Raw genomic sequence first — 20,018 nt, 5'->3', positions numbered from 1 at the left:
ACCTCCTTCTCAACTGACACCTAGGTACCGAAGCATATTGCCATGTGCTTGGCACTAGCCTTGAGTGAAGGACAAGTTTTCACTAATGTTCCCCGATCTTCAACAGCAGTCCCAATTGTAGGTCCAAAATCACGACGGACGGTGGCAGGTGATGAGCGTACCATAAAAAATGGATAGTAGGCAAAGTGCCGCCGGGGTTCTTTAGGGACAAAGGCTGGGACGAATCACGAAGTCAAAATCGTTCGACGTAGGGTACTCACAAGGCTATGTCAATTGTGTGTGCAAGGCTAGGCGCAGATTCCGTCAAGTGCCCTCAGTACCTCTAGTTAATATTAAGCATCATTCTCTCGTACTACTTAGTACTCTTTTACCACAAAAATCTGTGAGGCTAGGTTGCTAAGAAGCGCTAAACGCGTGGTAAAGTTAATCACCATCAACGACCTCAGCACAGGGCGGCATCACCCTCGTCCCCAAACGGGGTGAGTGGCGAGCAGATTTCCTAAACCTTGGCAACAGTCCTCCCGCTGGCACCTGACGAACATGACAGATCACTTTTAGTGAGAGCTTGCTTCGTATGCGCGCCGATGCATTCCTCCCAAGGAACCTTGAGAGGCTGCGAATGCAGGCTACGTAGGCTAAGGCCGTACAATGCCTTCAGATGATTTGTCCGAGGATGTGTAACCTCGTCATTGCATGTTCCTCACATTGTGGTTCAACCTTACAGGCTAGCTGAACGTCAAATACGATGCCTGGTAGATTGGCAATCGAATGATTCCTGCAAAGCGATAGATGTCCCACACATGTGCTTTTCTTGGCCAATTCCCAACCTCAGTTATTGTCGGAAGTGTCGATATGTCTAGATTTAAGAGATGGCGCGCTCGCAATGTTCTTGGATCGTGACCACGGAGCCATCAATACTTATATTGGAACCTAGACATCGATTGGCATGAAGCTTCTGACGCAACGATTGGGTTAGCATTGCGAGATACAACCTAGAAGGAAAACAGCCCTTGAACATGGAGGTACCGACTTTCTCGCTAATGCTAAGTTTTATTGCAGAACTTGAGCTTCCTACGATTGTGCTGGACCGAGCTGACATCAGTGGCTATGACACTGGTGATGGGGATGACGGCGCTTTCTGGACTTCCCGGCCCCTGGGTTCGGGCGTCTCCTCTACAGTCTTTCAGTGGACTACTGACCAAAGGACGAAAGACCAGCTTTCCCCAGGCACAGTCGTGGCTATGAAATCGTACAGTATTGATTTTCAGAGAGACTCATCGAAACTAGACGAACGGGTATACGACTCGCTCCGACGAGAGCTGAGCATACTTCGCCACCCAATACTCAAAAGTCACGACAACATTTGCAGGTTACATTTTATTGCCTGGGAGGAGTCAAATCTGTTTCCCCTCCTGGCCCTTGAGTTAGCAACCTATGGCTCTCTGGAAGACCTGACGAAGTCGTCGCCCTTTGCGCTTTCTGGCAAGCAGTTGAATAACATCGCAGTTGACATTAGTCTGGGTTTGCTGACGTTGCATGAGTGTAGCATTGCACATGGGGACCTCAAGCCAGCTAACATACTCCTTCAAAATCACCCTGAACGACAAATTGTCGCGAAGCTGGCGGATTTCGGGGGCTCGGCTGTCGTCGATCTTAGTTCATCAGCTGTTGCCAGCCCACGGACAGTTACCCCAGAATGGCTTGCTCCAGAGGCCATCTGGATGGAATCAATGCCGGAAGTGGACTGGTATGCGGCAGATGTGTACTCACTTGGACTTGTTTTGGCGTCGTTCTGGGCTGCAAATGTCCCATCACCAACTTCGGGATGTTTTTTGGAGTCGTTCATTCCACACGCCTATTTTTTGCCCGACGAGCAACAGCAAGCCTTTACACGAGATTACGTTCTGTTTCTAAAGACTAACTTGGAAGAGTCTAAGAGTAATGCTTTTCTCTTGGCTTTGCGAGCTATAACGGATGAAACTTTTACAAAGTTGAAGGAAAAGGATGCAGTTCAGGACATCCTGCGACTTTCTCTTCAGCCCTTACCCGTGAAGAGAAAGACAATCACAGAATTGGTGGCAGGCCCAGTCTCTGCCCTGGCGACGATGGCGGGTCGGAGACCAAAGTAAGTTACAGGTTGTCTCTGAGGTCGACTCACTGAGTGGTAATATAGTCCCGAGCACGGCGATCAATTCTCGACATTATCCATGCTTCAGCGATACCGTAGGGCAACGTTCAACTCAGAGAATATCGAGACCACGGATTTACAGTCTAGTCATTCCCTGCCAATCAAACGGATCAATTTCCCTATCATGTCATCTGCTCGTACGGCTCCAAATTCATACCCACGGATGATACAAGAGGTGGAAAACTTTTACAGGTCGTTGCCTTCGGGCCTACCAGAGTTCCCCGAGGAGTTGGATGAAATCGAAGATGCAGAATTACTCCTTGCAGCATTGACAGATCGTTCCTCTCGAAAAGCTGAAGAAGTCCGCTCCAATCACCAATCGCAGATGATCTTCAATTCGCATATTGCCCTTCTTATATCATACAACTACCTCTCCGGGGCAGGGGGAGCCTTTGACCTTGAAAAAGGGTTTGAGTGGCTCTGCAAAGCCGCTCGTGGAGGATTGCCCGCAGCCATGGAAATTCTGGGCATGGCCGGAAGATGTATACCGTCTACCGAGCTAGAAGCCCTTCCACTCCGCTACATGCTTGTGCTAGGATCTCTTGGCTCAAGCAAGGAATGTCAGGTATCTCTCAAGGCTGAATCGCCCAGACTTTTCAATGCAGTTTGTCGGATTGCCGAAGCAATCAAGGATTTAAACACATCTCAAAGCGACCAAGACGGCATGTACTATTCAAGCCTATTAACCCGTATAGCCACTCACCTTCACACTTCGTCCAAGACTAACGATGGCACATTCAAGCCGAATGAGGAGGCTTTGACGCTGAATAACTCTATTTTCCCGTCGTTGACGATAGTACCGGCATTCGAATCGGATGACACCAAAAACGCACTTTACTTGCTAGTCCAGGCAGTAGCCGACCCAGCCAGGAGGAAGGAACTTCTCGACAATCCAAGTTGGTCAGCTTCGGACGGCCGTGGCTACCTTCACCTACTTGCGCTACTCGAGGATGGCGTTGCAGCGCAACTTATACCCGACCTGGTGAATAGCGGAGCTCCAATGTCTGGAACTTTTTCTACCGATCGATTTCAACAACGAGATCCTGTGATCAATATCGTCATGTCAAGGGGCGACTGGGCACCACTCGAACTTTACGGCGAAGCTAATATGCCCGAGTCATTCAAGATCCAACTCCATCTCCACGTAAGCAGGGGCGAGGGAATTCACGCGCTGTTCTTCATCATGAAGCGTTTGGTGCAGACCACCAAAGTGGCGATGCTGGGTGAAATCCTTGAACTATTGACCAAAACCTCTCTTCCGTATAGGCCTTACGGATCGTCAGAGACTGTCTGGGTCAATTTTGACCCGTCAGACCTGACCATATTTCTACAAGAGATAATCTGCGAAGAGCTTCCCGAATGTGGCTTCCTTCCCCGTGCTCAATTACATCGATCTGCCGTCAATAGCAAGAAACGGGATACGATTAACCTACTGCTGGAGCACGGAGCGGATCCATTTCACATTACTGAGAAGGAGCCGAAGTGCATACTTGTCCAATGCGTTTTGGGTCATGATATTGTCGCTCTACAGACTATACTTGAATTTCTAGAGCGGAGCGGTCGAACCCCACTGCATCACCTTGAAGATGATAAGTATTTTAGAGGACACGATGCGCTCGGCTATTGCATCCTCTCGAGTGCAGGTTCGTGTGTCGACCTGCTCATGGAGAAATTTCCGGCCCTAATGGAAAAGGCGAATGCAAAGGGGTGGAGGGCGATCCATTGCGCTGCAAGTTCGGGTGATCTTCGCATATTTCGAGCGCTGCTCGAGAAAGGTGCTGACCTAATGGCAGCAACTGAAGCCGGTGCGACAATCATCTTGCTGGCACTATGTTATGGACATTGTGACGTAGCCGATCTCATCATGGACAAATGCGATCCAGAGCAGATTGATGACTTGCTTCTTCGGCCGGCAAAGCATCGACTTTCGCTCTTTGGGCAATTAGCCGTATCGTGGTTACGCATGCCTGCAGTCACAATTGATGCTTTCGGGTGGGTCAGCAAACAGGATGAGCAAACATTCTTTATCGACAAGGAGCAAGAATACCCCGTTTGGATGCCGATCTTAGACGACCCACCTCGGCCGCTCCCAGAGGATGCTCTTCGCGACTTGCAACTGTTAAATTATTTCTTCGAGACCTTTGCCGACAAGCTCAACGAAACAGATCCTCTCAGCGGAAGAACACCCCTTCATCTGGCATGCTTGAATGTCCATCTTGATGCTGTTAAACTCTTGTTAGAGTACGAGGTGGCTATCGACAAGGGCGTGGCAGAAGGACACGAACTTGGCGGCTGGACTGCGCTGGATTTCATCATGCTTCGCCAGAGGCCTAATCATGTGCACCCTAGCATATTGAATGCAGGCCGACGAAGACTAGCAAGGTGGAACGCGGACATCAAAGCCATATATGACCTTCTCATTGCTAATGACGCAAACACTGGCCGTGAGGATCAATGGATAAAAGTGAAAATACAGTTTGCGAAGTCTCCCGTTGCCGAAAACATCAACGTTACAGAAGGAGGTAAGTCCGAAGCATTTACTGCCAAAAGTAGATTCGCATACTAAGCCGTGTGGCATATCAGATGATCTCATGTTAAGAGGAGATGAAGCCCCAGTGGCCTGGCCGGCGCCCATCCCGCTGGATGCCGATGACGCAGATGCATCAAGACGAGCAGAGGATGTCGCCAAGATGAAGCGGGCGCTTGGAATGATGCCTCAGGGCCAGAACGTGCCAAGAACCGGTCTATATATGCGAGAGCAACGCGATGAGCTGGTGTCACGCATGGAATCAATCCGAGAGGTGCTGGAGCTACGGCGGGAGAGATGGCCACTGATTCTCGCTCTCGCTCACCAGGTGGCAGACCAACAGGAGGACTCTGACCCTAACGAAACAGATGTGTTGGAAGAGATAATCCGGCGGATGAATGTCGTGTGAACGACATTGGAGATATGCTGATCTTCGGTCTAATGATACTATGTCAAATTCTGGGCTCCAATGCTGATGTAATACGCGTGCCATGCGGAAGTCCTCGTAACTAATCGCGTCGAGGTGGTTCAAGTTCTGCTTACCCCTCAACGCGATCCTGGCCGACTTCCCATTACGATGTATTCCGTCATCACTGTCAGAAATGCGAATGCGGGGTGTTGTCACTGTGCCCGCTTCCGACCCATAAGTAGCAACACGCGCTTGCTGCTTGAACATTACTAATTGACAACCGACTGAGTATATGGCGCCATCATCGAAACCGCACTTCTTCCTCGATCGGCTTCTTTTCTCTAACGTGTAGGTAAATTTCCTTTTAAGGTCAAACTCACCCGCTTCTCTTTCTGACTTACCACTCTACGTCGTACCCTCGTGTTGAGAGAGCAAGAGCACGGCATTGTATCAAGAACCTAACAAACCTTTGAAGTCATTTATCAACATGGCAGACTATCTATACATTGACGAAACACCCAAAGAGGTGAAAGAAGCCAAAGGCCTCCACCTGATCACGCAAAACACACCCAACGGCCAAGCGACCCAGATTCTTCTCGAGGAACTCGCCGACTCCTATGGCACCACCTGGGGCACGACACTCATCAACATCAGTACAAACGTACAAAAGAAGGAGTGGTTTCTGCGCTTGAATGCCAACGGACGTATTCCTACTCTCGTGGACAACAGCCAGAATCCTCCGTTCCCTGTTATTGAAACCTCCGCTCAGTTGCTTTACCTCCTGAAGTTTTACGACAAGGAGGACAAATTTGGCTTCAAGGACGAGTTCGAGCGTAACCAGGCACTCCAGTGGCTTTTCTTCTGGCACGGAGGTGGTGCGCCATATCAGGGACAAGTCAACCATTTCACTCGCGCTGCTCCTGAGAAGATTCCTTGTGAGTACTTTCTGACACGTCGAGCCGAATGATACCCAAATAGTGCCTGCACATTGACTAACCACCGACCTCCTTCAGACGCAATCAACCGCTACAAGAACGAGACCCTCCGCGTCTACGGCGTGCTCGAGATCCAGCTCTCGGGTATCTACACCGGCGGCGAACCCCGTGACTACCTGGCAGGCAGCGGTAAGGGAAAATATAGCATTGCGGATATCAAGGCCTGGTCGTGGGTCAAGGGCTGGGAACGCTCTGGCTTCACCGCGGAAGACGTCAAGCCTTTCCCCAACCTACTCAAGTGGATCGATCGTATCGCTGCCCGTCCTGCTGTGCAGCGCGGTATTGGTGACAAATATAACCAGCAGTAAGTGCAGTGTGATGCCTCTGCGTGACTGAGTGAGTCAACCTCGCGGCTGTGTGGAGAGAGGGGGGGGATGTGATTGAGGATGAGGTGCTGGTCGTCTTGATATTGCTGCTCCTGAATGAATGAGTGCAATATTTTAGACCACTCCCCTGGAGTTGAACTGGCCAGTGGGGGTGAGGAGATTGAGCGGGCAGGATTCCAAACAACAGAAAAAAGACATATTTGCAAGACGCAACATCAAATCCTTCCTGTTTGACCCAAACCTTTCTGTCTACTTGTGCCTTCTGTTTGTCTCATCTCGTCCTGATCTTCCCCTTCATCCCGTTTGATTACCCCTGACAATTGAAATTGTAACGTCCTCCCTCACACCTCGCTGCAGAAATCTACAGCACAAAGACATCATCTCGCAGCTCACCGATCTATTCCTCCCTCCCCGTCCGTGATTCCTAATACCTAGCCCCAGCCCCAGTATCAGCATTCCCTACGAGTATGATATTATGGCTTGCCGCACCTGAAGAACTCATCGGCTAACCATTTTGGTCGTGTGCTCTCTCTAGGTCGAAATTATGAAGATCCTGCCAGACTTGACGAGTCCTGAAGAAAGCGGTGGTGGCGGTCATGAGAGGGAGAAGCGTGAGATGGGTGAGGTGAATTCGGGTGTTAACATGGTCCTCTTTTTCCGTCAAGGGGTGGATGACGTCAATGCATAAACAACAGGTGCTACTAGTTTCTGAGGAGTAGACTACATAGTGTAGCTTTGAGTTTCACTGTTTAGACTTTCTCGAGATCTCGCGCCGTTGGAACTTTTCTCCTGGATGTGCGTAGCCTTGTCGATCTTCCGTATTGGTAAAAAGGAATTCTCTTCTGAAACTGTCTTCTTTGTTTTCCAGATGTGGTGAGTGCGGTTATTGGGACTGCTTCAGCCTTGACGCATGTCATACGGGAAACCGGTCGTTTATGGGTAAAACTGTTATTTTATCATTCTTCGTGGTATTTTGAGGCAGAAGTTGAGAATGGTCCTGAGGAAACGTGGAACAAGAGAACGATCTCCCAAAATTATAATCCGTCACGCATTCGCGGAGAACCCGTAACTGGTCATCCCTGGATCCGATAAGAACCCTTCAGACAGGCCTAGGGATTTGATCCAGGTTCCCACTGATAGTGTTCCAGCAATTCCACCACTGCCCAATGATATTGCTTCTTCGCATGGGTGGTAGGCTTCCTCACATAGACCAGATATTGATTCGCCATCCTTGAGTTTGTACAGGTCGAGGAGCATTTTGACCATATCTAGCCGTCCTCGTTCCGCAGCTCCGTTGATCGCTGTTCGACTACGGATTTCTGCTCCTGCAGCACCAACGTCTGCTCCAGCTTTGATGAGGATTTGGGCAATACGCATTTCAACCATGATCAACGCTGCTTGCAGGGGCAGTCATTCCTTACTGTTTGGCCGGGCTTGCGTTGACATTGACCCCTCGATTCAATAAAAGCTCGACAGTATCGATATGGCCCTGCTCAGCGCCTGTTTGCAGAGCCGTTCCCCCCCGCTCCACTGCTGACTGTTCATTGATGTCTGTTCCGTAAGTCAAAAGGAGCTCGAAGATCGTGATAAACCCGTTCTCAGTGGCTGCTTGGATGGCTGTCCAACTCCATGCCGCCCTACGTCGTACATTAACGTCAAAGCCGAGCCAGAGTAAAAAGGTCTACATCGAGAGGATCAGTCTGCTATAGAGCTCCAAGAACTGTTGCTACGAGCTGCAATATTCTCCACATTGAGAAAGCCATCAAGGACACGAGAAAGGTGGTTCCAAGTGGATATTCGACATGACTGCCTGGCTCGCGCAAATTCATACGCGAAGAATTGATAGTGCTTGGCCATGTCCGGCATGGTATGGGTCGCTTGAGCACCTACATAGGCAGCCCATAGTCGTGCGTTTCCGTACTTCACATAGTCTGCTTTACTCTCGTGCGAGACAGCAAGGTATAGAGCTGTATAGAGTTTGTCGAGAATGATTCGCCGGCAGTCATAGATATCGGTGTTGCCGATGATCAATTGCCCTCCAACCGAGCGAGAAACATACAACGCTGCCAGAGAGAGGTATGCTTGAGCGAGAAGGAAGCCTACGCTTTCCCCAGAAGATACCGGAACTTCGTCCATACAATCCAAGGCGTGCCTGATCAAATTACCGTGGCAGATATGTTGACAAATCCCGAGCCAGCCATGGAGAAAGGGATTCATGCCCTCGAAAGACCGGTCTTGCCACCAAAGGAACTCCTTATGGTGCGCTCGACGCTCTCTGAAAGTATTAATCAGGAAATCGCCCTCAATCGAGAGATCAAGAAGGGAAGTTGCACCATCACCTTCTGATTCCATCAGGTTTTCTGCCGAGGCTCTGAGTAGTTCAAATTGTTCTGGAACCCATCTCGCATAATCGAAAAAAGATCGCTCCATAAGCATTGTGCACAACTGGACGTCGTTGTAGATAACGTATCTCAAGTATGTTAGATCTAGACATTTCTGCTCCGCCTGATAGACCATGAGCTGAGCTAGTTTTCCGCCGTGGATAATTGCTGCATCAAAATTACGACAGATGATCTCTGAGCCCCAAAGTGTAATGATGTGCCAGTAGTCTGTCGAAGAGAGGGTGTTTTGATTATTTTCGAGCCGTGAACGGAGGATTGTCGTACTTGCGGAGGTATATCTCAAGGCTGCAACGGCCATTGACCTCCTATTGCTCAGCATTGATATGATTCTAGCATGGCGAGCAAGGAAGGCTAGCGCGCTGCCTTTGTTATGGAGGCCTCGCACACAACTTTGCCAATGTGAACTGGCAATCGTAGTTTTGGTACTCTGCCACGCGTGTGGATCAACATGGTAGATTGATGGGAGCATTGTACTTCGGAAGAACGATACCAATTCATTCACCTCGGGCGTTACTGGGACTGCAAGAGTATCGAATGGATCTGAATTTCCGTATTGCACTATTTGTACGGGTGACACTGTTTCTTCGTATATAGTTGTTCCACGTGCTCTGTTTAAAGAGGTACCTACCACAATCAGAATCACGCGCGAAGGTCCTGCAGCCACGAACTTTGCATAGTGAAGAACTCACAAGGACATTTGGAAAGCTGGTTGGAGACAGCATCTGCGCATTGAAGACTCGGACAGGCTTGCCCACTATTGCGCGGTCGAAGGTCTCGCTTCCGACGAGGCGTTTGTGACACATGCTGCGTCCTGCATGGTTTCGAGCGATTTCGGTAGTACTTTCCGATATGAGAAGCTACAATACGTCGCTGAGCGCTTCGGTCTGCATCTGCAGACTCACTGAGATTTACAAAAACGAAATTTCTGGACATTGGACCATAGTATATGTAGAGCAGGTCATCTAAGGCTTTGGCCGATCTTTATCACTCATATATCGAGCACAACCAAGGAACTCTCTAACAATACCACGTGGCCGAAGTGGCACCAACATGTAGTTGCTTATTAAGTAAAACATTCTCAAAATGACTTAGTGTGCGGGAGTCAAGCCGTGTTCGTCGGAGCTAGTTGGTTTGTAGTGGCGATCTCAGAACCTTAACTAGATCGGGTAAGTACTTGTATTGCGATTGATTGGTCAAGCTTAGGATTGTCGGATGGACGTTCCCTCTAGTCCCTAACTACAACAGTTACGCACCACATATGAACAGGAACGAGGTCGTCAACAAAGCCTACAGCCTTAATGCACTTCAAATAGCATTCCCGCCTACGATGTGGCTGGCGCTTGACGATCGATTATGGCCACCCTCAATTCGCATGAATGAAACATCAAATGCAAGACACCACATTAACGAAGCTCGTTCGGAATTGCTTGATTGGTATCCCTCTTCTCTGCTTCCAACTACGAACGTAGGACAAGTAGTGTTGGGCCCTTTCACTGAAGTACGTCCTGCGCTCCGTCATGCCGACATTGATGAATATGTGAGTTGTTTGCACGAAAACATCAACGAAGCACGCAGCAAGCCCGACCACAAATAGAGCAGGATTGGAATTAGTATAGCGTTTCGAATAACCAGTCCTATCATGAGGGTAATACAGCTGTGTTACTCTGTGTCTGCTTGCATTTGCGGTCCCGACCTGTTTGGTCTCCTTAGGAATTTCTAGTGATCAGAAGTCATTGCCACTTTGGGGACTAGTATCCGGGAAGAGCTTTGCCCTGAAACCAGCCATAAATGGATCTTCGTTTGACACTAAATATCAATCTGGTGATTCGCAGACACAACATCATCTATGGGCCACGTTTCATGGTCGTCTAAACAGAATCGGTGTCGTCAACTACATGTTATTCCAACTGAGTGCTTATTTAGACTCGAGTTCTTCATCAACTCTTGATCGCCTTGCATTTAGTACAAGGACGTTCACGGGACTCAATTACTATTCCTCAACTAAACTTGGCCAGTCTATCTCCATCGATGTATCCGAAATCATCTCCTGTCTTTGAACGACGCAAGAGTCTGATCGGTCCGGACGATAGCCCATTAATAGAGTCTATGACCAAACCGACTATACCTCCATTTCCTGGCCATGAAGCTCCGCCGTCCACAAAGAGACAGAATAGGAGGATGACTACATGGGAGACTTATATCGACCGGTGGTGGCTCAAAGAGCTTTCGGCTTGGCTGGTGAGCCTCAGCGCAATTTGTGCGATTGCTGCAATACTCCACACCTACGACGACCAGAAAGTTCCCAACTGGCAGTACAGCATCAATCTGTCTCGACAACAAAGTGATTTTCACATCACCATCAACTCGCTTGTTTCCATCATCGCAACGGTGTTCAAGACAGCGTTGCTCATTCCGGTTATCGCCAGCATGAGTCAGCTCAAGTGGCTGTGGTTTCAAAAACAGCATCGTCTAATCGATTTCCATTCGATTGAAGCGGCCAACAGGGGAGGTTGGGACTCGCTTGTTCTCATCTGGCGCCTGCGTGCGAAGTACGAAGATTCTAAGACTGTCCCCTACTCCTTGACTGACACCAGTCTTAGACACCTTGCTTGTCTTGGAGCCCTTATAATCGCCCTTAGCTTCATGCTGGACTTTTCCTTCCAGTTCTTGATATCTTATCCCAGTCTACCAGTGGCAGTAGCTGCTGCGAGCATACCGCGGACGAGCACATACTCGGGCTGGCAGCCAGGGTATGGAGACGGCTGTATGTATTCAAAGCAATGACTTTCGGATCGGAAGCCTACTGACGTGAAAGAAGTAAACTCCATCACAAATGCTATGCGCGGCTCGATTCTAGCAGGCATCTACAGTCCAGATGCGGCTTGGCATGTCAAGCCGACCTGCGCAACAGGTAATTGCACATGGGATGCACCATATACTTCATTGGCGATCTGTGGCACATGTGTGGACATCTCTGACCATTTACAATATTCTTGCGCAACCACTACGATTATCGACAGTAATAACAACACCCATCTGCATGAGTATTGTAATTCTACCCTCCCTAATCAGCAAGGGATCTCCGGACTAGGATATCCACAGGTCGGGTTCTCCTTGGCTGACTCCGGCACCATAAGCTCGATGTTCAAAAGTATGAGTCAACCGGTTACAGCATTCACAACCACCAAAGCGGCGTGGGCATTCAATCGACTCGATGATGGTTTCGGCGGTGAATACAGCTTCTTCAACATCACATCGGTGACAGCCACAGAATGCGGATTGTACTACTGCGTGAACAAGTACAACACGAGTGTTAATGGCGGAGTGCTGAAAGAATCGGTCATCGATACCTGGCACAACAATTCGGCGGTCGCGGTAGATCTGTCTAAAGGCTTGTACTACGATATCATCTTGCACCCCTCTTTCTCTGATGAAAGTGAGTCCGAGGAAATTCCAACATACTCTGTACTGAGGATTTCAGCACTCGCTCTGCTTGATCAATTCAACATGACAACACAGCAGTTTTGGACCGGAAACGTAACTGTGGGTCCTTCCCTGGAAGGCGAATATCAATTTGGGACAAACGATCTCGTCAATTTTCTGTATCCGCTCGATCTTAACGGTATGAACAAGATGATTCAATCTCTTGCCACATCCATGACAGTGGAAATTCGTACCTCAAGTAGCTCAGAAGCTACAAGTACAGGCGCATCTATTGGCATAGCGTGGAAGGATGTGCCGATGACACGTGTCAATTGGGCATGGTTGAGCCTCCCTCTACTTCTAATTGTGCTAGCCGCTGTGTTCTTGATTTCCATCATGGTGAAGAGTGCGAAGTCAGGTGTGACGTTATGGAAAGAGAGTGCAATCGGGTCTTTTTGTCACCCGTTGACGAAAGATGGACAAGCAATGTTTGCGGCCGCTGCAGGCCCAAGAGAAGTGGGAAAAATTGCACAATCTATCGAGGTCAGATACCAAGAGACAGAAGAAGGTTGGAGGTTTGTACAGAAGTAGAAAAAACCTTTTGAGTTGATCTGAGCAGGTACTATGGTAAAATAAACTATGTGCGACTAGACCAAGAGCAACTGCCGAACAATGTTGTACGATCAATCAATCCAATCCCGAAGCTTTGATTCTTGTCTCGGTCTGGGTCGCCCGAACGAGCTATCCGGACTGGGATCGTGCGGCAGGGCATTCTTGCTTGCTCACATTCTTATTCCACTAAAACATTCGGCAATGTGAAACTGAACCCTCCGAGGGGTTAGACGATGCAATTAAAGGCTACTCCTGACGGACACGGGCTTACACCAAGACCTCGAGAACGTCGGCTATAGTGCCCCTACCTAAGGTCTCGTACGACTATACCTAGTACGTTTAGACCTGAGGTTTTACGATATAACGACGAGTTTAATATATTTTAGTTGATAAATAATCGTATACCATCATTAACCTCGGCTAAAGCGCCACCAGACTATATCGTCGAGATATCCAGAAAACTCAGACTATGCCATCTCTATATAACTGAGGACGGTCGAGGGTAGCTAGGGGGCCTTATCATTAAGAATCACTTAGTTGTATGGCTTAACGCCTTAAAGTATCGAAGATAATGGTTATAACTAGTAGTTTATGGCCTCGAAGGCTCGCTTGGATAGTATCCTAGTTCTAATATGAACGACCATGGACGGTGTCCGGAATCATATTTCATGACTTTTTACAGTCTTCACCTGTATGCATGGTGAATTTCCTGCCTCACGAGAGAAAGTCTACAAGCACCTTTGAAAGAATTCGTAAAAGTTTATGGCGTCTCCCTCTTAGTGATTTTAATGGCCTCCTAAAAAGCTGTCCCACGCCTGGGACAACGTATCTAAACCGATCGTGTCTATTAATTTTAAGATAGTGTCTTTCCGTCCGTATGGGGCTGCCGCTGTCCCCATAACGAAATCCGACTTGCCAGAATCCGAAGCCGAGACACCACCATAAACCTGGGCACCGCCATTTTTGGACGAGTGGGCCGGGAAGGGAGCTCCTCCGTTCACAAACGCTATAACATGCTTTGCAAATTCTTGCGCGGAGGTTTTCTGATCCGCTGAAAGGAATTGATTATAATTTTGGAATAGGAACGCTACGTCGAGGACGTGGGTCGCTTCGCCTTTCCCCGGGCCATCCCAGGGGTTGAGCTCGTTGAAGTGGTACAAGTACGACTCGCCCGGCCAGCCGCTAGCCAGTGAAAGCATGGGAGCATAGAAGCCTATGTCTGATGCAAATCGCAGAATTTGAACCAACGCTTCGTTGTCGGGAACGTTTTCGGTGATTCCGTATGCTTGCATAAGAGACTGAGCCATTTGCGGCTCGCCTCCTAGAGTGGCTGTGACGCTTTTGCGAAATGTGGCTGCGATACCTGTGGCCCTCGGCTGAATCATGTACGAAAAAATAGAGCCCTGCGTTCGGTGTGTGAGTCAAGAGCACATCATTTTTTATAGTATTGTATTGGACCACTGTCCGACTTACATCAAAGCCACAATCGCCAATAAGAAGGCTTTCACACCAAGTCAAGCCAGGCAGCCGGCCACGGGCGCGGCCATTCCTCCAGTCCGCATGTGTCACGTTGGACGTCAAGAGTGGACTGTCCAAGACCGGCAGCAGCGGGATGTCTGGAGTACATTTGGCCAACAACTCCTCAGCGGGAATTTCCAGCAAACCTTTGACACGTTCGCCTGCGTCCATCGAGCCAAGATCCAATGCGTCCGCCACCCTCTTGTAGGCATAATCAGCGACGAACGGAGGGAGTGGCTTCATCAAAAGCGATGTCCCGCCCAGGCTTACGAGGCGTGTGAAGAGACGTTCTTCGGACTGCAAATGCAATGTGCCCGCGACTGTGATCCAGCATGGTCAAATTGAGTCAAGTAAGAAGGATCAGGGACGACTCACCACCGCCAGCGCTTTCCCCCACGAAGGTTACATTGGCAGGGTCGCCTCCAAATCCGGAAATGTGTTTTTGGATCCATCTCAGAGCCACCTGCTGGTCTCTTAACCCTCTGTTGGCCTTGAAACCAGCACTCTTAAGCTCTGCAGATGTCAGAAAGCCAAATGCGCCCAGTCTGTAGCTATATCCCGGGAATTACGATTAGTCTTGGTAGTATGGCCGCCAGTCATGGGACTGGCAAGATTGACTTACTTGATCGTGATACCAATGACTGGTGAGCCAAGATTTTCGGATAGTTTGACGATTCCAGCGAGGTCATAGGGTGGCCAGGCACCGGAGCCGATGGTGAAGCCACCACCGTGCACATAAACGAAAACTGGGAGGCTGCTCTTGTGCTGGCTTGGTACGAATACATTGAGATTCAAGCCTTCGGTCTCCGAAGATGGCAATACTTCGTAAGGCAAGGACTGCTGTATCAAGCTATGCTCCATCGAACATCCATTTGGAGGTGAAATGACAGTTGGCCTGGCTTTCAGGTTAACTTGTTGACCAGTTATTGCCTCAGCGGCAATGAGAAATTGCCTCGCCGCGAATGAAGAATCCAGAGGGAACAGCTGCCGTAGTGTCCCAAAGAGGCGAGTGTAACTTACCCTAGGTGCGTTGCATCGGTTATCCCTTTGGGATATCTGCTCACAAGCTGAGCATCGGCAAATCTGCCGCTCAGTGAGGCATAGCTCAAGCCCAGGTACTTGTGAACGCCATCTGCCTCGATGCCTCGAATCGTACCCAAGCTGTTGTGATGAATTTTGGCTGCCATGATGTCTTCTTGGGTTGTTTGACAGAGTACAAGAGGTGAGGAATGGTCATGCAGACTTCTTTCAAAAATCAATGAGCTCGAACTTTAAACATCGGCAACTTTCGGTTTTGACCGCTGCACTAAGGCGAGGTAAGTACTTTCCCTGTCTGTGAAGGTTGAGAAACAGCGAGTGGTTTACTCCCGTTCTGAGACCATGCGTGATGTTATGAGTATGGAGCCTACGCCCGAGACGGCTTTGGAAAGCCCAGAAAGCTCATGATTGAGGCGTGCCTCATGTCACGACATCGAAGTTTGCCCCGCTCTCATTGTAGTAGAAGCCATTGTAGCATGTAACCTCCGGCTTTGCCAAGGGACGCTGTCACGGTCGGAAGCGGAACCAAATATGTGTCCCAAACTGGAAATATGGGGTAAATTAAACCAAATCAAGTGTCACGATGCTCCCCACTAGACCCACCAACCCTGGGCAAAAAAGCACGATCTTTACAGTATAGCTTGTGTGATAGTATAGTGGCTACAAGGGAGAAGAAGAAGGGGAAATAACTGGGCGCCGCTAATGTTCTTGACAATTATCATGATTTTGAACAAGTTGGGCAAGATGCAACCTGACATGTGAGATATTCTACCAACCTCGAAGGTCAATTCAGCACTGTAGAAGACACTGGCATATAAAACATCAAAGGACCCGGAAAAGGCATCCACTACTGGCATGTATCGCCGACTGTGGAGTTCATGAATAGGCGTCGCAGGGATCTGTCCTATTGACGATTCTACCACTGCTTCATGATTGTGGCAAGAGTCCGTGTCGTTGACAGAAGTAGAGACGACCTAGAGTGGTAGGAAGGTGGAAACGCTGCGTGGTCTATCATAGAGTGACAGGTGCGAATGACAGGTCGAGATATTGTGGCTCTACTGGTAAGAGCTCTATCGAGGGTAATAGGAGCGGGACGATAGGGTACCCAGAGCCCCCGCGGCGCCATTAAGGGGCATGAAGTCCTAGGAGTACTCCTTCGAGCGTATAACCTTTCCTTGTCGCTATGTCTAATGCAAGAGGTAGCGCTCTTTTAGAGCCATATTCATATATTCTGTTCATACATGCAAGCGAGTTGTCGCAAGACCCAGCCGATTCGAGGTGTTACTGTGTCAAGTATCAGGCCATGACGACGATAGTAGTCAGAAGATTCACTTACCACCCCATACCCAAGTGTCATCATAGAACATGGCCCAAAATCGTGCCAGCTCCGCTGCAACGGTTTGACCGCTGCTACAGCTGACATCGGCTTCCTCCAAGAGATCACATATGCCATGAAAGGTGGACGTTTCTTCTGCAAGCAGTAACTGGTTTGTCTGCTGCGATCTTTCGATGGCGTACACCCATTTTGTGATGAAGAGCGCTGTACCGATACCACCATCCATGTCAGTATCGTGAGCCAACATTTCAACGGGAGTCCTTACCTGCATCCCACCCGGCCAGGGCATGTTCAAGACTCCACGTGAACGCGGCTGTTTTGGACGTTAGAAAGTGCCCAGCACGCACTGGAATTTTCAGGCCTTCAGAAGCACGTGCCACGGCTTTGGCTGTGCATTCGTTTCTTTCTTGTGGGGCGGCCACAAACTTCTGGAGCTCCGACAGCATATCAGAGCGCTTCTGACGCAACAGTAGTGTTCGATCTACTGTACCGACGCTGGTGAAGGCTCGGCCATACGTGACTCTGAGGACCGCAAAAGCGTTGAACAGTAAAGGGCCTTCCATATCGTTCCACGTCGAGTCGTGTTCATTGCGCGTGGTGGCAAGGAGCGCTCTGCATCGCGACAAAGACTCCTCCACATTAGCCGTGAATGACAGACCAGTCCTACAATCATTTTTTGAAGCCCCGTGCAAAGTCTCGTAGATATTGGTCCCTTGCACGAGGTACCAAACCGAGCTGGCCACTGCGTGTATCACAAGAGCAGTCGCGAATGGTGACCAAGTCAGGCAGAGGCTAGGAATTGACTGATCAGAATTTCCTTTCAGCAGCGCCCTCACCGCGTCTTTAAGACTGAGTTCGGAGCTCCGTCGGCCAAGGCTGGCAATTTGCTCCCAGTAACTTTCGGTCGGTGCCAGCCAAAGAGCATCATCGCAAGGCATCTCGATGTCGCAATTCTCAAAAATAGGAAACGCGGGCGGAACACCGTATGTAATGGTAAGAAGATTGCTTAAAATAAAGGCGCCGCATAGAAAGCTACCATGTGGCATTAGTTGCACCGAGACTGCAGCTGTGATGGCGTACATACCGCTTCATCGACTCTCTTTGCACCCACGACGTCCAAGAGCAGATGTCTTTCCTAGGCGCAGTGGCTCTGATTATGGACGCTCTGGAACGGAAATCCTGCAGCTTGCGATCAGTGACTAGACTTCTGAGAGAAATGGTCAACAGTTACAGCTGCAATCCTCCCACAATCTTCGATGGCCTTTCTGACCAACAGAGTATCACCGTTGAACGCAGCAAAGAATGTGAGAATCAGCCGAGCTTGACTCGTGGCCAATGATGGTTCATGATACAAGCCCGGCGAGTCGCTGGGCCTGGACCAACCCTCCAAGAAGCGGGGTGTACTCTGTGCTAGCTGCGCGATGCTTTGTTCTTCTGCTGCTACCAGCTGGTGTGATTTCACGAATAGAGCGGCTGCGCTTTTGCGTTCCAATCTGTAAAGTGCTCCAATGGCACACATGGCAAGGATCAGGGGGGTGAAAGGTTGTTCCACGCAAAGGGAATGCAGATGCACAAACGGGAAATGTATGTGGAACGCGTCGTGGTAAGTCCGCAGGTACCTCTGCAAAGCGGCTGTGGTCGGCAGCTGAAAATTGGCCGTGGCCTCAGGTCCAAGGCTTGATGTGAGATCAGCCAAGAGATTGGCGCGTTGCAAGTCAGTCAGAATGAGGGCTGCTCGTTCCGTGGATGACACCGCTGTGGAGTTCACCAGGGAAGCAGCTTCCGCTTCCGACGACCGTTTTCGACCCAAATCATGTATTTGTGTCTTCGGCGATGGCTGAGAGATACTTTGTGATAACCCAGACGAACTCTGTATCTTTTTCTGTGCCTGCAACTGCTCGTCGAGCGAACCACCTAACAAATGACCAGAAAGGCTAGCAGGCTCCCTCGCAAGCGGAGACGACCGCGGATCGATACTGGTGCCGTAGCGAGACGACTCCTCCAAGGGGGAAGATTGTACCGTGCCTAATCCTGCTTGTAGAGTTGAGAAGGCGAAGTAGTCAAAAGTCGAGCCAAGGAAAGGGTCGAAAAAGTCGAGCGAGAGCAAGTTGTCGGCATCGACATCGGCATCGACATCGGCATCGACATCGGCATCGACCAAGACATCCATGAAATTTGAAGGCGGCATCGTGGTATCTAGGGAGCTCAAATCGTGACAGGGCAGTTGGGGAAGAGACTCGGATCGCATGGCCACATCAATCTCTGCAGGCTCTTGTTGGGTGTCGTTTGCTGGTACCCCGGACCGTGTTCCACGCGAGGCAGAGTTGATTGCGTGACTAGTCCCAACAGTGGGCTCATGTAGCAATGCGTCGGCAGAGTGATTGGGCGGACACTGATGTGACATGTCCCCTCGACTGGGTGAGGTTTCAACGCCACCTAGTACCGTCGTGGTCACCGCCGCAGAACCAGGGAGGCACAATGTGGAAATGGAGTCGGCGTCACGGAGCACCTCGTCTTGTGCCTCTGGTTGAGGTGAGTTGAGGAACTCGCCAAGTCGCACCTGAATACGTCGCACGCGCTGAACTCACCTATCCATGTGCCCTTGAGCGGCGACTTCTGCTTCGGCCCACCTACTGGGAGGTTTCGCTTAGAGTGTAATTCATCGACGTGGATGGTTTTCTCATGACGGACTACAAGATCTCTGATAGGCAGACGATTATTCCGGGCGATTGGGTCATCAGGCTTTGAGAGATGCACATACCTGCGACTATACTTTCGTCCACAGAAACGGCACACAAAGGGCTTTTCCTGAGTATCTGACGGCTGTTAGCGAAAGCGTGTGGCACTAAGCGACGGGCGACCTGGGTCTACTGACGACTTCTCTCGTGCCTTTGACAATGCTCATTCCTCTTGAAAGTCTTGAAACAATAGCTGCATTTATGAATGCGTTCTGCGGAATTGGCATGGTCGAAGTTGATAATGGAGTTCATGCTGGCGCCGAGAATGGATGAAGTTGGAGGGATAAACGACGTGGCTGAGCGCACTTTGGATATCGCGAGAGGGAAATCGGACAGGTGCCTATCACCAATGCAATTGAAACCCCGCAAAGGCCAAGCTTACCCCAAAGCCTCCTTGGCACTTTGGCCTTCGATGCATAGGCTACCCAGGGCTTCTTAGGCCCGAGGCCCCTCAATCACCCAACATAGACGGCGCCGTGACGAGCTGTACCGCCCGAAGCGCCTTA

At 49.7% G+C, this 20,018-nt stretch overlaps 7 protein-coding genes across 7 annotated transcripts; 3 read left to right on the top strand and 4 right to left on the bottom strand.

Moving 5' to 3' along the window:
* Positions 1 to 1,016: 1,016 nt before the first annotated feature.
* Positions 1,017 to 5,124, top strand: LTR84_001315 (uncharacterized protein; the record flags this gene model as incomplete). Its single annotated transcript, XM_064844940.1, has 3 exons — positions 1,017 to 2,125; positions 2,174 to 4,710; positions 4,772 to 5,124. The coding sequence occupies 3 exons, from the start codon at positions 1,017 to 1,019 to the stop codon at positions 5,122 to 5,124; spliced, it is 3,999 nt and encodes a 1,332-aa protein (XP_064707198.1).
* Positions 5,125 to 5,611: 487 nt separating this feature from the next.
* Positions 5,612 to 6,427, top strand: LTR84_001314 (uncharacterized protein; the record flags this gene model as incomplete). The annotated part of the gene is made up of 2 exons (XM_064844939.1): positions 5,612 to 6,059; positions 6,138 to 6,427. The coding sequence occupies 2 exons, from the start codon at positions 5,612 to 5,614 to the stop codon at positions 6,425 to 6,427; spliced, it is 738 nt and encodes a 245-aa protein (XP_064707197.1).
* Positions 6,428 to 7,489: 1,062 nt separating this feature from the next.
* Positions 7,490 to 7,831, bottom strand: LTR84_001313 (uncharacterized protein; the record flags this gene model as incomplete). Its single annotated transcript, XM_064844938.1, has 1 exon — positions 7,490 to 7,831. One exon carries the CDS (start codon positions 7,829 to 7,831, stop codon positions 7,490 to 7,492), a length of 342 nt encoding a protein of 113 aa, XP_064707196.1.
* A 31-nt stretch (positions 7,832 to 7,862) lies between these two features.
* On the bottom strand, positions 7,863 to 9,145 carry LTR84_001312 (uncharacterized protein; the record flags this gene model as incomplete). Its single annotated transcript, XM_064844937.1, has 2 exons — positions 7,863 to 8,126; positions 8,195 to 9,145. 2 exons carry the CDS (start codon positions 9,143 to 9,145, stop codon positions 7,863 to 7,865), a joined length of 1,215 nt encoding a protein of 404 aa, XP_064707195.1.
* A 1,730-nt stretch (positions 9,146 to 10,875) lies between these two features.
* LTR84_001311 (uncharacterized protein) lies at positions 10,876 to 12,861 on the top strand (the record flags this gene model as incomplete). Its single annotated transcript, XM_064844936.1, has 2 exons — positions 10,876 to 11,611; positions 11,666 to 12,861. The coding sequence occupies 2 exons, from the start codon at positions 10,876 to 10,878 to the stop codon at positions 12,859 to 12,861; spliced, it is 1,932 nt and encodes a 643-aa protein (XP_064707194.1).
* Positions 12,862 to 13,667: 806 nt separating this feature from the next.
* On the bottom strand, positions 13,668 to 15,587 carry LTR84_001310 (uncharacterized protein; the record flags this gene model as incomplete). The annotated part of the gene is made up of 5 exons (XM_064844935.1): positions 13,668 to 14,285; positions 14,356 to 14,720; positions 14,776 to 14,951; positions 15,023 to 15,295; positions 15,421 to 15,587. 5 exons carry the CDS (start codon positions 15,585 to 15,587, stop codon positions 13,668 to 13,670), a joined length of 1,599 nt encoding a protein of 532 aa, XP_064707193.1.
* Positions 15,588 to 16,660: 1,073 nt separating this feature from the next.
* LTR84_001309 (uncharacterized protein) lies at positions 16,661 to 19,739 on the bottom strand (the record flags this gene model as incomplete). Its single annotated transcript, XM_064844934.1, has 7 exons — positions 16,661 to 16,722; positions 16,775 to 16,978; positions 17,040 to 17,806; positions 17,859 to 17,953; positions 18,006 to 19,297; positions 19,363 to 19,590; positions 19,646 to 19,739. The coding sequence occupies 7 exons, from the start codon at positions 19,737 to 19,739 to the stop codon at positions 16,661 to 16,663; spliced, it is 2,742 nt and encodes a 913-aa protein (XP_064707192.1).
* Positions 19,740 to 20,018: the final 279 nt, after the last annotated feature.

The sequence above is a fragment of the Exophiala bonariae genome, assembly GCF_035927105.1.
Source record: "Exophiala bonariae strain CCFEE 5792 chromosome Unknown scaffold_10, whole genome shotgun sequence".
In the NCBI taxonomy this organism is placed as follows: Eukaryota; Fungi; Ascomycota; class Eurotiomycetes; order Chaetothyriales; family Herpotrichiellaceae; genus Exophiala; species Exophiala bonariae.
The sequence above is the reverse complement of the archived record's forward strand: the minus strand, read 5'-3'. Positions and strand labels throughout refer to the sequence as shown.